The 14,060-nt window shown below is 37.6% G+C and overlaps 1 protein-coding gene across 1 annotated transcript in view; it reads left to right on the top strand.

The window, feature by feature from the left end:
• The window catches only part of LOC104627035 (unconventional myosin-XVI-like), a gene marked incomplete at its 5' end in the record, with an annotated part of 51,218 nt that extends 38,285 nt beyond the window's left edge, over positions 1–12,933 (top strand). Inside the window, one exon of the mRNA XM_010295126.1 lies at positions 12,247–12,933. Within this exon, the coding sequence (XP_010293428.1) occupies positions 12,247–12,480 (234 nt within the window). The remainder of the gene's footprint in view (positions 1–12,246) is intronic.
• Between the last annotated feature and the right edge of the window lie 1,127 nt (positions 12,934–14,060).

A 14,060-nucleotide genomic window follows, 5' to 3' on the forward strand; every position in this document is an offset into this window, starting at 1 on the left:
TCAATTTTTATCAAAACGAAAAAGGAAAAAAAGAGAAAAAAATTGTTAAAATACTAACAAAATATTTCTCACTTGAAAGTTATGGAATAAAATTCTGTTTTCTTCTGCTAGAAAAAGGGGAAGAGTATTAAAAATAAAATCTTATTTTTGTCTCATCAGAAATGAAAGAACTTAGATCAAAAGAAATTAAAGTCTTGCATGTTAAAAGGACAACACAATATGGGTTTTTTAAACTAATACCTTTTCCTTCATATTGTTCTGTGGTAGTACAGTTCCAAGTGATTATATCTATAGGTTGCAAGTAAGCACCACATAAAAACATAAGGAACCTAACCTGATCTGATAAAACACAGCAGCAGCATCCTCAACCTCAATGAAGATGAAAACTGAACCATGAACTTGGGAGTCAAACCAGTTATCAAGAAGTTTCATGAGCTTTAGTTAGATAGTAGACCTTTAAGAAACTATTTGTTAGCAAAGAGCCACACATGTTCTTTTCACCAGCCCAGCATAACAGCTTCCACATATTTTGTGCTTTCCCTGTAAACCAAAACATTTTAGTCAAGGAAATCATCAAAATGTAAACTATAAATCTACAGTAAAATGTCACTGCAAGAAACAATATCCTAGTCTACTCTTACAAGAAAACCTATTTGGCTCTTAATGAGTAAGCCCACATATATCAGCTGCAAGGACTGCATCTAACAGCTTCTACAGAAAACCCTTTGGTAGCTGTGCTGCATCTCTTGCTCCCTGAACAGCAGAAAACTAGAAAACTTCCTTTTCTGTACTTGATTTAAAATTACTGATCTAAAATTCTTTAAATGCTTACTGTTTCAAATTGCTTCAGTGATTTGTTTAAACAGTTTGGGACTTCCGAATGTGCTTGGATCTGTAGTCTTGAATTCTTAGCCCATAATTTCCTTCCAGAGGCAAAGAAACCGTGAAGGTTTTTTTTTTCTTCTCTCATGGAAGAGATGGTTCTTCTGGTCTTTGTGAAGATTCTTGCTTCGATAGAAAAGAGTAATTTCTATTCAGTCACACTCCAGGAAGTTATCCCAAAGCATACTGGAGACTGCACAATTGTTGAAATTGTTTAGCAGGGTCTAAAACCCAAAACCTCATCTAAAATTAAAAAAAAAAAAAAAAAAAGCTTTATAAAATATTTCCTCGGTGCTCCTTTTCTTTTACACAAAATATTTCTCAGTTCCTTAGCCACTCCAATGGGTTCTCTTCTTCAGACTGTATTTATTCATCCTCTGTTCTCAATAGCTCCCGAGTGTGTACATTTAAAAGATAGAGCATAAAGACTGTTGAAATATGTAACTTCTTTGGAATGTCAGCAACAGCAGCAAGATGGAATAGAGACAACGAAAGCAAGACTATATCTTTGGCACCTCACACAAAAGATAAGCAGCCCTGTTGTCTTCCTTTTCATAAATCCAGGACTGTATTTTTTTTTTTTTTTGGTAAAAATATTTTTAAATTGTCATTAACATTCACTACAAAGTGGGATGTGGTATGAGAAACATACAGTGGAATGAAGAAAAGCAGGCCAGCTAAAAGACTCCTGTTTCTTATGTGGGCAGCAAGAAGCGACACGGTCTGTCTGTAACAGGATGAGATGGACAACCTGGAGATAATGAACAGATGGGAAGTGAGGGGCAGATTAAAGACTAGAGTGATGATAAGCAGAGGGGAGGGGGACACGAGTGGAGAGTAAAACATGCACCAGATAAAGCATGATTCAGAGAAGTAAGGTTGGAGGACGAACGAAATGACTGACAGAGAAGGTAAATAATAAAATAGAATAGGGGATTTAGAAAGAGGAAAGAAGGAAGAGCCAGAGAGGGGAAAAAAAAACACCAAAAAAACAACAACAGAGAAGTGAGAAAAACAACTAAAGGGAAGATAAGAAAAACAGGAGGGAAAGAACCAGGGACAGAGGACAGGGTGGTGGAGTAAAAAGAGAGAGGGACTAAGGAGTAAAAAAGTATAAAGTCTATGTGATGTTCCAGATATAATATTTATCTTCATACACATATCAATGTGATCTTTTATGTTCCATAAAATAATACTAATAATCCACCTACATTTATGGGGTTGCTTTCTATGCAAGTTAATTTGCAACCATAGTCTCCTGAAGATTTAGCCATCGAAGAAGAACGGTAGAAAACTTCCCGTTAAAAGGTGCAAAGCCTCTTTGTGCAGTTTAACGTTCTAATGGCTGGATGTTGGCTTATTTGTAATCAGATGATGTCACATGCGTTCAGCATCCTATGGAAATACTCCCAAAAGAAGACACTAATAAGCAAGCAGCTTGCCATCCTAGTAGGTTAAGTAATATCAGACATACAATACACCCTGCGTAAGATTTTGGTTACCCATTTCTCAAACATGTTTTATCTGTCACATGCTCAATGAGGTAAGATAAAAAATGATGGTTATTTTTTCACATATCGTTATATTAAAAAATCTGCAGTCTTATCTCTTCTATTTTGTTTAAACCCCATAGTCCAGGTTGGCAGATTGCAGTAATATAGGAGCGAACATGCAACAATGAAAAATTGGAAATGTCTTTTTATATTTGTGAAGAATGTATTTATTGCTTCATTATAGCTTAAGCCATAGCTCTTATTTCATGAAATCTCATTGCTTTCAGCAGTCTCTTCCCTCCAAAAGAGCTGCATATTCATTATAGTTTCAAGGGACTTTGTTCCTAGTCGATTTAATATTTGTTGCCAATCACTTCTTTTTTTTGAGTGTTCAAAAGTTAAAAAAAAAATAGTCAAGAATGCAATGTGTTGCTACCCCCCGCCCATTGTCACACTTCTAAACACTGGGCTCTAACATTCGTTATTAATGTCTGTCATGTTTGCCTATTAGCTGGAAGTAATCTTTGATCATCTTTGAAGGAAAACGTGGCAATCAAACAAGCCTGGTGTAACAAAAAAATCGCTAACACCTTTGTAACATCCAAGAGAGGACATAGAATGTTACATATTTATCATTGATCTGAATCAGTACAACCCCCTGAACTGTGTTTTGTTTATTGTTTTGACAGTAATGTCAAAGAATTCTCTTTGTAATGTCACATACAAAAATCAGGTTTTATAACACAGCATGGCTTTATTTTTAGAGGACTTACAGTAAAAATCATGTGCCTTATAGATTAAATGGTATGAGATAACCCATAGTATAAATTCATCAGGAGGTACGATATCTTGTGCTTCCGTATCAAGGGCTTTTGGAGGGCTGATGTCACTCTCCTCAGCAAGTATGTCCTAGATCTGGCTGCTGTGACCTCCAAAAAGGAAAGCGCAGATTCTCCCCTTTGGACCAGCAGGTGCCACAGTCAGCTCCCTACACATCTGAGGCCCCTTTTCTGTCTCCACTGCTTCTTCCTCATCGCATTTACCTCTGGTAGAAGGTTGTGGTTGTTGAGAAGAAGGGAGTAAAACCTCCTGAGTGCCCCTGTGCCCTCCCTACGCTCAGGTGTTTGGCTAAAGTGTGTAGCTATTCCCCTTGGGCTGCCACAATGGCCAACGGGTGACCTTAAAAGGCTGCTTCAAATTTGAGTTCAATGGAGTGTTGTCCACTACCCCACTGACAGCACCTGTGGAGACTGACTTCACTTCTGACTTAGTCATAAGTGCCTGGCGTGAGGGAGAACAAATTGGTCCCTCTGCCCTTCATTCTCTTGCTGTCACACACTGCTGCATACATGTAGATCAGCAGAGATTTCGACTGCTAACAAGACCATAAATTAAGTGGCATTTACCTCTAATGTTGTTTGACCATAAGTGTAGTGTTTTTATACAGGAAAGGATGACACACAACATTAGCAAGTCTGAGTTGATGATTGCTTTTGTAATTGCTTTAAAAGCATTGCGGCAAACCTAGTCTCTAACTGAGCAAGTAAAATATCTCCATTAATACCACAAAGCAGCAATGTTCAATTAAGTAGCAACGTGATTCAGTTTTTCAGATATTTTTTGTTACATTAGGTAAAAAGTGGTATCATCATTGTTAGGTCAGCTGTTCCGAAGACCTCTGTAATAAATGATTTGTTTTCAGAACTCATCTTTAGAAAGGCACAGTTGCCATCCTGAACCTAATCTTTTTCTCAAGCGTCAGAGTTGAATTAGGAGGATGCGCTGAAGGTTTTAAAGAGCATTGTGTAGTCGGTTTATCTGGAAAGAGATAAACTTTCATAGAGAAAAAACTGTGTATTTCAATATTCATTGATGTTTTAGTCACTCTGGGAAGGTGTCATTTTGTAGTTGAGATCAGAAATCCGGAGTTGAAAGAAACTCAGCCAAAACAAATAATGATAAATAAATAATTGAAACCCACAAGATCCAAATAAATAAATAAAATACTGCCCTGTTTTGAATGTATAGGCTTGTCCAACTCTATTCCCAGCTCAGGTAATCAGAGTGCCTGACGTGTGCTGTCATATATTATTGAACATTGCCTACCTTGTTCTAATACTTTCTGCCAGATCACACATTACAGCTATATTCAGGACTTGTGTACTGATTTTATTTTGCAAATTTATAATATCTTTCTTTGATTGCTGAAATATTTCCAAGCTGTATGGAAGATAATCAACCTAATTCGTTGAGAATATTGTGATCCCAGGCATGCTACTACTTCACTGAGGGAAAGGTACAAAAGTACAGAAGACCAAGCCCTGCCTTTGCAACTAAAATGTATTCCTGCAAGAAATAAAAAAAAAAATCACCCAAAACCAAACACCACCCCCCCAAAAAAACCCCAACCAGAAAACCCCAAGAGTATGAGAGAAAATCAAACAACTTACACCAGAAGTAGAATTGCAATCAGATGAAGAATATAAAATCTTCTGTCTGAGGCACACAAAAGTGTGTGTAGCCCATTTTTTTCTGACAAAAATGAGAAGGCACTGCTGCTAGGGAAAACAGAGGGGTCCGGGGTGCCTCTTTGGCCAGAGTGATCTCTCAGTTTCCCGTGGTCTCTGAGGAAGGGCCTTCTGGAGGTGGAGTTCATTTAGTAGCTAGTAATCGTTGGTGGATTATTCTTTCAAGATTTTTTTCTGGAAAAACCTTTCAGAAAGCCAAACCAAGGCAAACAATGGAATTATTTTTTTTTAGGATGAAGCTTGAGAGTTTTCCAAATGCCATGTGATAGCAGAGGGTTGGACTGGGCAATCAAAGATGCCTGTGCCTGCATTCTCTGACACCAGAATATAATATCCTGCTTCCAGCATTGCCCCATGACTGATGCTTGGAAGAAAATTAAATCTGTCCCTCAAAAAAGCCAGAGAGCTGAAAAACGCTTGTCAGAAGGGAAAGCATTTCTTCCTGACTCTTGCCAGATCTTATTTTGTTCAGAAATGTAGTCCCTTTTTAGTTTCATTTTAAACACAGTTACTTTTAAGATTACCCCCAATTTTTAAGCATCAGAAAGGTTATAACTTCCTTTGGTACATCATCTATATAACACCTGTTCTAAAGGTAGTTTATTCTTTTGTTGTAATAAGAAATTTTAGGTGAGAGAGAAAAAGTATTTTCTTGTTTAGAACAAAGTGAACGTAATACATATATCAGTTATGGATTTCATGTTTAATTCTATTTAAGCTGGCATACCTCCTCCAGAGCAATTCCAGACTTGCACCAGACAGAGCACCTGTCGTCTGCCATTTTCTCCTTTCCAATAAACCCGTTTGGAGAGTTTTATTTTTGGAGATTGTAAGGTTTCTCCAACTCAAAGAAAAATCATCTGAAGTTTAAAAGAACCATTAACTAAAATAACTTTATTGTTGCATATCACATGTCAAATTATTACGTCCAGTGGGTCTGCATTTGCAAAAAAATGTGTGTCCCAGCATTCACAAGACAATTGCATGAGTGAGATTTGATCCCAGAGGTACATTTGTATTTGAAAATTTTTAATTGGCATTTAGAAGCCTGTAAACTCATTTATCATAGCTGCTCTCTACTCCCTGCTGAGGTCTTTCTTGGCCAATGCAGGTTTCCCAATCAAATACAAATCTACCTATTGACTTTATTTATGTTGAGTGTTTGCCTAGGCTTCTTAACACACCCTTGTTTTACTGTGGGTTTCCCCTTGTACCTTTAAATGAGTATTGTCTTGGTAAAGAACATGTAGGCTGACAGATTTTTTTCTTGATTCAAGAACTGGTGGAAAAGCAACCCTTTCCTGATTTACGCTTTTTTGTAACATAGAAAAAACCAAACATATCTGTTTGAACCTTTTTTGAGAGGTTGCAGTGTGCCTGTCCTGTAGTTTGGAAAAACAATGTGATGTGCATGTTTGGAAGCAGCCAGTGTAGAGGTTTACCAGATGCAAAAAGAAAACAGAGAAAGATGAAGCCTTTAAAAGAAATTATAAACCTGTAAACTCTCTCTGTGAGAGAAATGCATGCCTGTCACACATTGAATCAAAATGTGTTGGTCTTCCTAATAGTTGCATACAGTAAGAATTATTTCCAGAATTACTGAATGAAATTGTGTCTTTAATTTTGAAATGAAAGGTGAGAACATCCTAATCACTTCTGTCTTGAACATCCGCAGGAGACCCAGTGGGGTTTGTGAATGGCTTTTGAGGGCTCTAAGAAAGATAACTGTGGGTCACCTATTGGCTGAAATTTGTTCTGCTTACATTTTTAGGCAGCCTACAAACTGGAAAAGATTAAAAATGTGTGTTTTGTCAAGGCAGTACCATTTCTAAGATAACTATGATAATTTATCATCAACATTTTACATTTATTGCATAATTCACTTTAGATCCTGATAAATTTTAGAAAGGTAAAATCATTGCTGCTCTAGACTCAGACTCCCCATGGATTCTATGATGGGACCTCAAGTTTAATAACAATTTAGAGCACTAATGGAAGAAAAACATAATAATGCTGTAATAATTAATTGTGAACATTTACTGACAGCTACTTTAAAGTACCAACATTGACAAATCTATTAAAGAAAATAGTTGGCAATATTTCTCTGAAGGGAAAATATGGACTAGCTATCTCATGCAAATGTCTCAGGAGCACAGGTTTATACACTGTACATGTTCTTACATTGTGTTGTGATTTAAAAATCTGTGTTCTGTTGTACTTACATGACTGTATTGAGGAATTTTACTAAAACTTACAGAAGCAACTAAAAACAGAACTGTAATACAACATGCAGAGCTACATTTTGTGCAAAGAAAATTAATTACTTATATGTTTTAACATCAAAAAATGTAATTAAATACTTCATCTCATTTTCCGGTGAATAGTAGTAGAAAAATCAATGAAATAGCAAATGACAAAAAATTACTAGAATACAATACACATTTTTTTTTTTAAATTAAAGCCTACATTTGGTTAGAGAGAGAGAAAAATGAGGTGAAATATTCAAAAGAATCTACTAATGCAAATTAATAAATCTCTGCTTGGCAGACAGTTAATGAGTCCTTGATGATGAAGACTGTGTTGCATTTGACACACAAATAGACAATATAAGCTCTTTGTTACTTCTGAATGTTACCAAATATCCTCCATAAGGTTATAGCATTTGATCTTCTAATGCAGGATGATTGTGCTGAGATTCTAGAGCCAAATCTCAAAATAACTCAAATTACAGTTAATTGTAAATGAACCTGTTAATCTTTTTATCTGGCATACATTTTGTCACAAATTATTTAAAAATGTGAAACCTTCAACTTTCCGTAATGAAAAACTCACTGAATTTTTTAACTAGCCTAAGAAATAAGACTATAATTAAAATAATTTATTGACTTATACCAACTCATCTTGATTCTAAGACAAAGTTGAAATCCAGTATGTCTGCTTTAGCCCATAAAGTGATATTTAAGCAGACTTTAGAAACCTAATTCCAGAAGGCAATTCAGGGGCTTATTCTCTAGTGACTATGCAATACTTAAATGTGTATTACTCATTAGGCAAAAATCGTGCTCTAAGATTTTCATGGTTGCCAGCATACTACCAAAGTGCTCTGTCTCCACTACCTCTTGTGCGCTAAAACCACAAGGGATTCCCTCTGAAGGATCTGCTTTAGCATACTTACCAGACATAGACGGCACAAAGCACAGGAGCCGAAGTCCTTCCTTGAACTCAGCATCCACCTTTTGTAGTAACAGTGTCCTCTCAGAATGTGGGAATTCGGTCTCTTCTTTAACCTGACAGAAGTCAGATCCACATCTTCTGATTCACCAGTACGCTCTAACCACTAGATAATGGTGAAAGTCCTTCCATGCATGTCCTGATGGAACCAAGTCAAAAATCCCTAGTCACCAACCAAAATCCCTAGTGCGGGAAAGAGAACACTTTCTTCTGCATTCTGATAGTCTGGGCTGTGAGGTGGGAGGAACAATCCTGGGATCTCTTCCCTGGGCTCCTCAATTACAAATGTATTTTGTTCATCTTGCCATATTTTATAGTGGAAAATATGGATCTTTAATTGCTTCAATCCATTGCAGTTTCCAAAGAATAGCCTTGGTAACTCCACATGCTCTTCTCTTGTGCATCACTCTTTGACACTTCAGCTTTTCTTGTTTGTTCAGTAAGGACTCTGGATATCAAACACAGGGAGAGTGTTTCCACCAGGTGGCAGGGCTCTTAAATGCTAGGCATTCAAATGCTATATGTTTTTGTGGGTCTAGCCCAAACACTACGTAACCCATGTCTGATTGACCATCGACTTTGGGTAGGAAAATCCTGGTCTACAGTTGGTACCATCTCTACCCCTTAAAGGTCGAAGTTGTTTGTTCAGTGTTCATTGAAAAGATCAGTAGTCTTAAAGTAATTACTTCCTACACACCTCATTCACCCACCACAAAATACCTGTTCAGGATATAGAATAATAATGAAGAAACGTAGTTTGCTCTTTTACATTGTGCTTCATGTAAAATTATTCAGCAAATCTTTTCTATAATGAATATGTATAATAAAACTTTAGCTTGTCATAGGTCTAATCATGAATGGAAAAGAAATTACATCATATTATTCAAATAGATATAATTAAATTAATTGATTCATTTGAAGCACTGCCATTTCTTGTGCATTTTCCTCCATTTCATCTCCACTGCATTTCCATTGCATGTCCTTCATCGAGGTTATAATATAAACAGTTTCCAGCTTACTTACCAGATCAATCTCACAATGAATAAGGATTTGAGATATTTTTCCATCCTTGTTTAAAAAATAGAATGAAAGATGTGCACTTATTTGTGGACTGGACCAACATTTGTCCACTATATACTGGAAAAAGCTCTATAGCGAAACTGCTGACCTAACATTATTTTACAGCTTGCATAAGCAGGGTTGGGATAATAAAGCTTCTTCAGTGCCTAGAAGCTATAAATAGGATGCATTTGTCAATTGCCTTGCCCAGGCAAAATGTACTCACTTTTCACCCTGCACCTGTGTGCCTTTGTGTTTCTTAGAATAGCAGCGGTGCTTCTGTATTCAAATACTTTGTCCATCTTTCAAAATTGAAAATCCTGCCGTACTTCATTAAGGTCATGCTATCAAACCTTTGCCACCTGAGCACATCCAGTAGCACAGAGTTTCAAAATATCTGTTTTCTTACGCGTATACTTATCTACCAGTGTTCAGGCATGTGTTTTATTATTTATCTCTGAAACTCTTTCGTGTGAAGCTCTTGCAATGACAGTCTAACACAGCTTGGTTTTTGCATGTTCCCGAACCTCTCTGAGAAGCATGCCTAATACAGGTTCATGAAATGCCTAAAATTTAGATGTAAATAAGGTGTCTAAATTGGGCAGACTGGATTCCAGTTTACCTGTTTCCTAAACTGGGTTATGCCCAAAATTTAAACCCACAAAAAATCTATAGAAATCTGCCACAGTAAGCCACAGTGTCTCCCAAACTACACACCTGTTCTACAGGATAAAACTACCTGACCTGTCTTTCTTGATTTTGTTTCTAATTCCAAACTTCTAATTTGTCTTCTAATCTTTCCTACCCACACTGAAAAAAAAAAAAAGTAATATGTTTTGGCACACAAGAAGTCTCCGATATCCCTCTAACAATATCTTTAATGAAGTCTTTCAAACACTTGCCATTTTTCTTCTTTTTTCTTAAAAATGCAGAATTTACAACTGTACTTGACATTATAATACCTTTTATTAAGACATTGTATAGGTTTATGCATTTCTCTTTGAAGTACCAACCAACCAGAACTTAAGCAGATTCCCCATCGCTCTGCAGGCATCTCCATGTAAGGGCCCGTTCCTTCTCCGACAGCACGTGTGAAGGGTCCGACTCGCACAGGACACATTTGAGGCAGCAGTGTAAAGCCTGTGTAAGCCTCCGTGCCCAGGTACCTGCTGTTCCGTGAAGGAACAGCACTGAAAAAGCTGTCTCATCCATGAAGGAACAGCAGGAGCCACACGGCAATAGCAAAGTCTTCTGCCCCGGGAACCTCACTGCCCATCAGTGACAAAACCGCCCTTCATGTTCACTCCTCCCTCCTTGCAGCTGGAACCAACCACCTGCATAGTGTCTCATGAGCATTTAAGGGTGCTGCACATCAATTCCTTTATCATGGTCACTAACGTGCAGCCATCTCTCATTGTGACAAGGAGCATAAATGCAACCTTGACAAGAATAGCCATACTTCTCACGTGAGCTCGTCGTGTGAGGTGAAGTATGGGCATTTTAGTCACGTCATAGGTGCCTCTTACAGGTGCCCCTGTGAGATGCTTAAGAAGGAAGATAGCAGGGTAAGGGCCGTGGGCTGTTATCTGTTTTGGTGGGTTTGATCTGTATTTCCTAAGTAGGCCCCCAAGCGAATAGCACTGAGTACCTGCTCCAGGTGCTGCTGTACTGCATAGGTGCCAAGTAGGTCTTAAAGGATGCTGAGATGGACTTCATAGCTTCGTGAACTTGTGCTGTCATGATACCTTCAAATTGACTTGAACAAAATAAATCATTAGTGGAACAGGAAAGTTAAATGTGTGGGAACAATTTCTTCTAGGTGGATTATGAATCTAGCACAGAACTGTTTGACTACTTCAGGATGAATTTACAAATAGTTTCAGACCAACTGAAACTACATTTTAAGTTGTTAACGTGTTCTCTGGAGGAAGACAAGGGCCAGCCTCTGCTTCTAAGAATAACACCGATCTCTGACAAGTAGCATTACTAATTCTAAACAGCAAAACAGGTTATAGTTTCTTGGTTAGGGCTATTTGGGTATTTACAATTACGGGCAAAACCTTACCACTCCTGCAGCTGCTATTCGCTCTGTGTAAAGCAATATTTTGGGAGTATAACAGTATTACATGACAACACTTTTAAGACCAAGTTGTTAGACTGCTCATCACGGTGGGCAGTGTGGTTTGTGTGTTTCAGAGGATTGTGTTCATGTACCCTTTGCTGACATAGGGGAGTTTTTTCCATTTGTTTCATTTTTGGCACCTGCTTCGTACGACTTCAATTCCATGTCTTTCAGACATGAGATTGAAATAAAGCAATTCTACGTCATAATTTTCGTTATTTTCAATGTAAAGAATGATAAATGGGGAGTGGGGGCAGCAACTTAAACACAAAATTTTAAATCCTTTTGTTGGACAAGGTTGTTTCAAGTTATGAACAGGGTTGTTTAATCTGGTTTCTTTCAGCTATAGTACAAATAAGAGCAGCTTTCCCTCAGCAAGTGTAGAACTTGAGTGCTTACCCATACGCATCTATTTATTTTTTTAGTTGTATATATTAGAATGTGAGCACTCAAAGCCACTCACCATCTAATATGGCTAAGCCAGGACACACTGTAGCAGTCTCAGGATTTCTGTTCATCATCCTACTAGAATGTATGGATAAGCTTATAATGCTCCACTGTGACCTTTGCAAATAAAGGATGGAGAGCAGAAGGTGGTTCCCTCCTTGCACGGGGCTTGGCAGTATAAAACACCTCTCATGAGTTCAAGGGAAGGTTATTTTGCTGAAAGTCATTATTGTTTATAAATCATTATACATGTCACTGAGCTCTTTACAAAGGGAATAGATAGGAAAATGGGACCTGAATCTGCCCTGCCCGCAGGTTTACAACCATGACAAAAGACACAGAGGATCCTGTATGAAGTATTCAACATGGACATTGCAGTTTTACACTGCCAGAAGAATTAACTTTATCCACATCATCATCATCATCATTATTATTATTATTATTATTGTTATTGTTATTGTTATTATTTCCTTCTCACTAACAGGTTATCCATCAGCTTAGACTTTCAGAGAATGAGAGTGTGGCTCTGCAAGAGCTTCTAGACTGGAGGAGAAAGCTGTGTGAAGAGAGAGAAGACTGGCAGCAAATCTTGCACAACACTGAGCAAAGAATCACAGCCCCACCTCCACCCCCTTGTAAAAAGCCAACACTGCTGAAGAAGGTAGAAGATACCTCCTGCAACAGACTCTCTTCAGGCTTATGGGATACCACCATGTGATTCAGATGTGTGTGTTTGCAGACTGTTAGGAATGCAACCATCTAATGACTTCAATCTGCACAATCAGCAAGCTTTCTTCCCTTCACAAAGCGTGCAGGGATTTTTTATAAGCACTCATTCAAGAACACGAGAGAGAGGAGCTATTTAGATCTGCTGTGTGTGCGTGTACATGTGTGTGCTTGTTCTTTTCATATATATACACATATACATACATGTGTGCATCTGTGAGTATATATGTGTGTGTGTGTATATGGAGACAAACTGCACTACAAGTACTTAGATAAAAGTACAAGACGGTCACTTGGAGTTCTCCCATGGACAATGAAGAAACTACGTTAAGCAAGTGATGATGGGGAGAAGTGACTGACAGGCATTTTCAAGAGGTCAGGAAAGTCTGTGTGCACACTGTACAGCTGTTTTATATAGTACAAAAATATGATGTTTCTTGTTCCCTAATGAATGGTTTTATTATATTACATGTATACATATATATATATTTCTTTGTAGATGTCTGTGTTCTATTGGCGTTGCAAACCTGAAGATTATTTACGTGTTTTATAACTTTATGCAATTGGTGCTGTCGTTCTTTCTTCAAAATACAGGTAATAAATTCAGTACTTGCATTTTTCTTTCAAAGTTTATCTTTAAAAACATACCAAACAGTTTCAAAACTGTGTTGTTTTTTCACAACTGGCAATATCCTTTCTAAAATCCAATCCTGAAATTCCTGCAAAGCTTCTATATGCAAGTGTGGTTTGATGTTGTTCACAGTCACGAATTAGAGAGCATGACTTCTTTTCAGTGGATGTGTGTTTCCGAATGTGTGAACTGTGAATTCTGCAGTTACATCTCAAATCTTATTTCATTCTGGGTTATGTAAAATAATGAGGCACTCATTTAGATTGTAAGTATGGTTTGAAATTCATACCTGATTATGCGTAAGGTCAGGTGTCAGTGGAAAGATACATAATGGTAATGAGGTATGAAAATAAGGCTGTGATTTACTGTTACAAGCCAGAAGGCTTTATGGAGATGGGTATATCAAAAGATTATGTCCTTATGGTGGTACAGTGATGCATTTATACCTCAAATTTCATGTAATGAAATGGTTTCAGAAATTGGAGCATTCTAGTTGGTGAACATGAGTTCTAGGCAGTAATGTTAATTTACGAAAAACATGCTGCTGGAAACCTGTTAGCCACTGCTTAGCAGTCTTTGAAATACTGCTTTGCCACTAAAAGGTGTAATTTATATAGATACACAGGTATGTTGTCAGGGGCAAAGTTTTTAAGTTCCTGGAGTATGTAGAGCTAGTGTGAAACACTTTTCTTGGCTGTTTGCCCCATTCCTATTGGGATCCAGGAAAAGGTGCTTGTAATTTTGCAAGTGGATGTAAAACTACCGCTTTCAAATGTAAGCTAGGTTTAAAAACGTGTGCTTACCCTTGGTCGGCAGTTGGTGAGAAAAGAAAAAAACTTACTTGGAGAAGTAGATTTTTCCATCATGTTCGACAGAAGCTTCAAGCAGGCTGAGTGGCAAAAAGCAATCACACGCTTGCTTGTTTTTACAGGAAAGCAGCA

The sequence above is a fragment of the Phaethon lepturus genome, unplaced genomic scaffold (assembly GCF_000687285.1).
Source record: "Phaethon lepturus isolate BGI_N335 unplaced genomic scaffold, ASM68728v1 scaffold2439, whole genome shotgun sequence".
NCBI classification, from domain to species: domain Eukaryota; kingdom Metazoa; phylum Chordata; class Aves; order Phaethontiformes; family Phaethontidae; genus Phaethon; species Phaethon lepturus.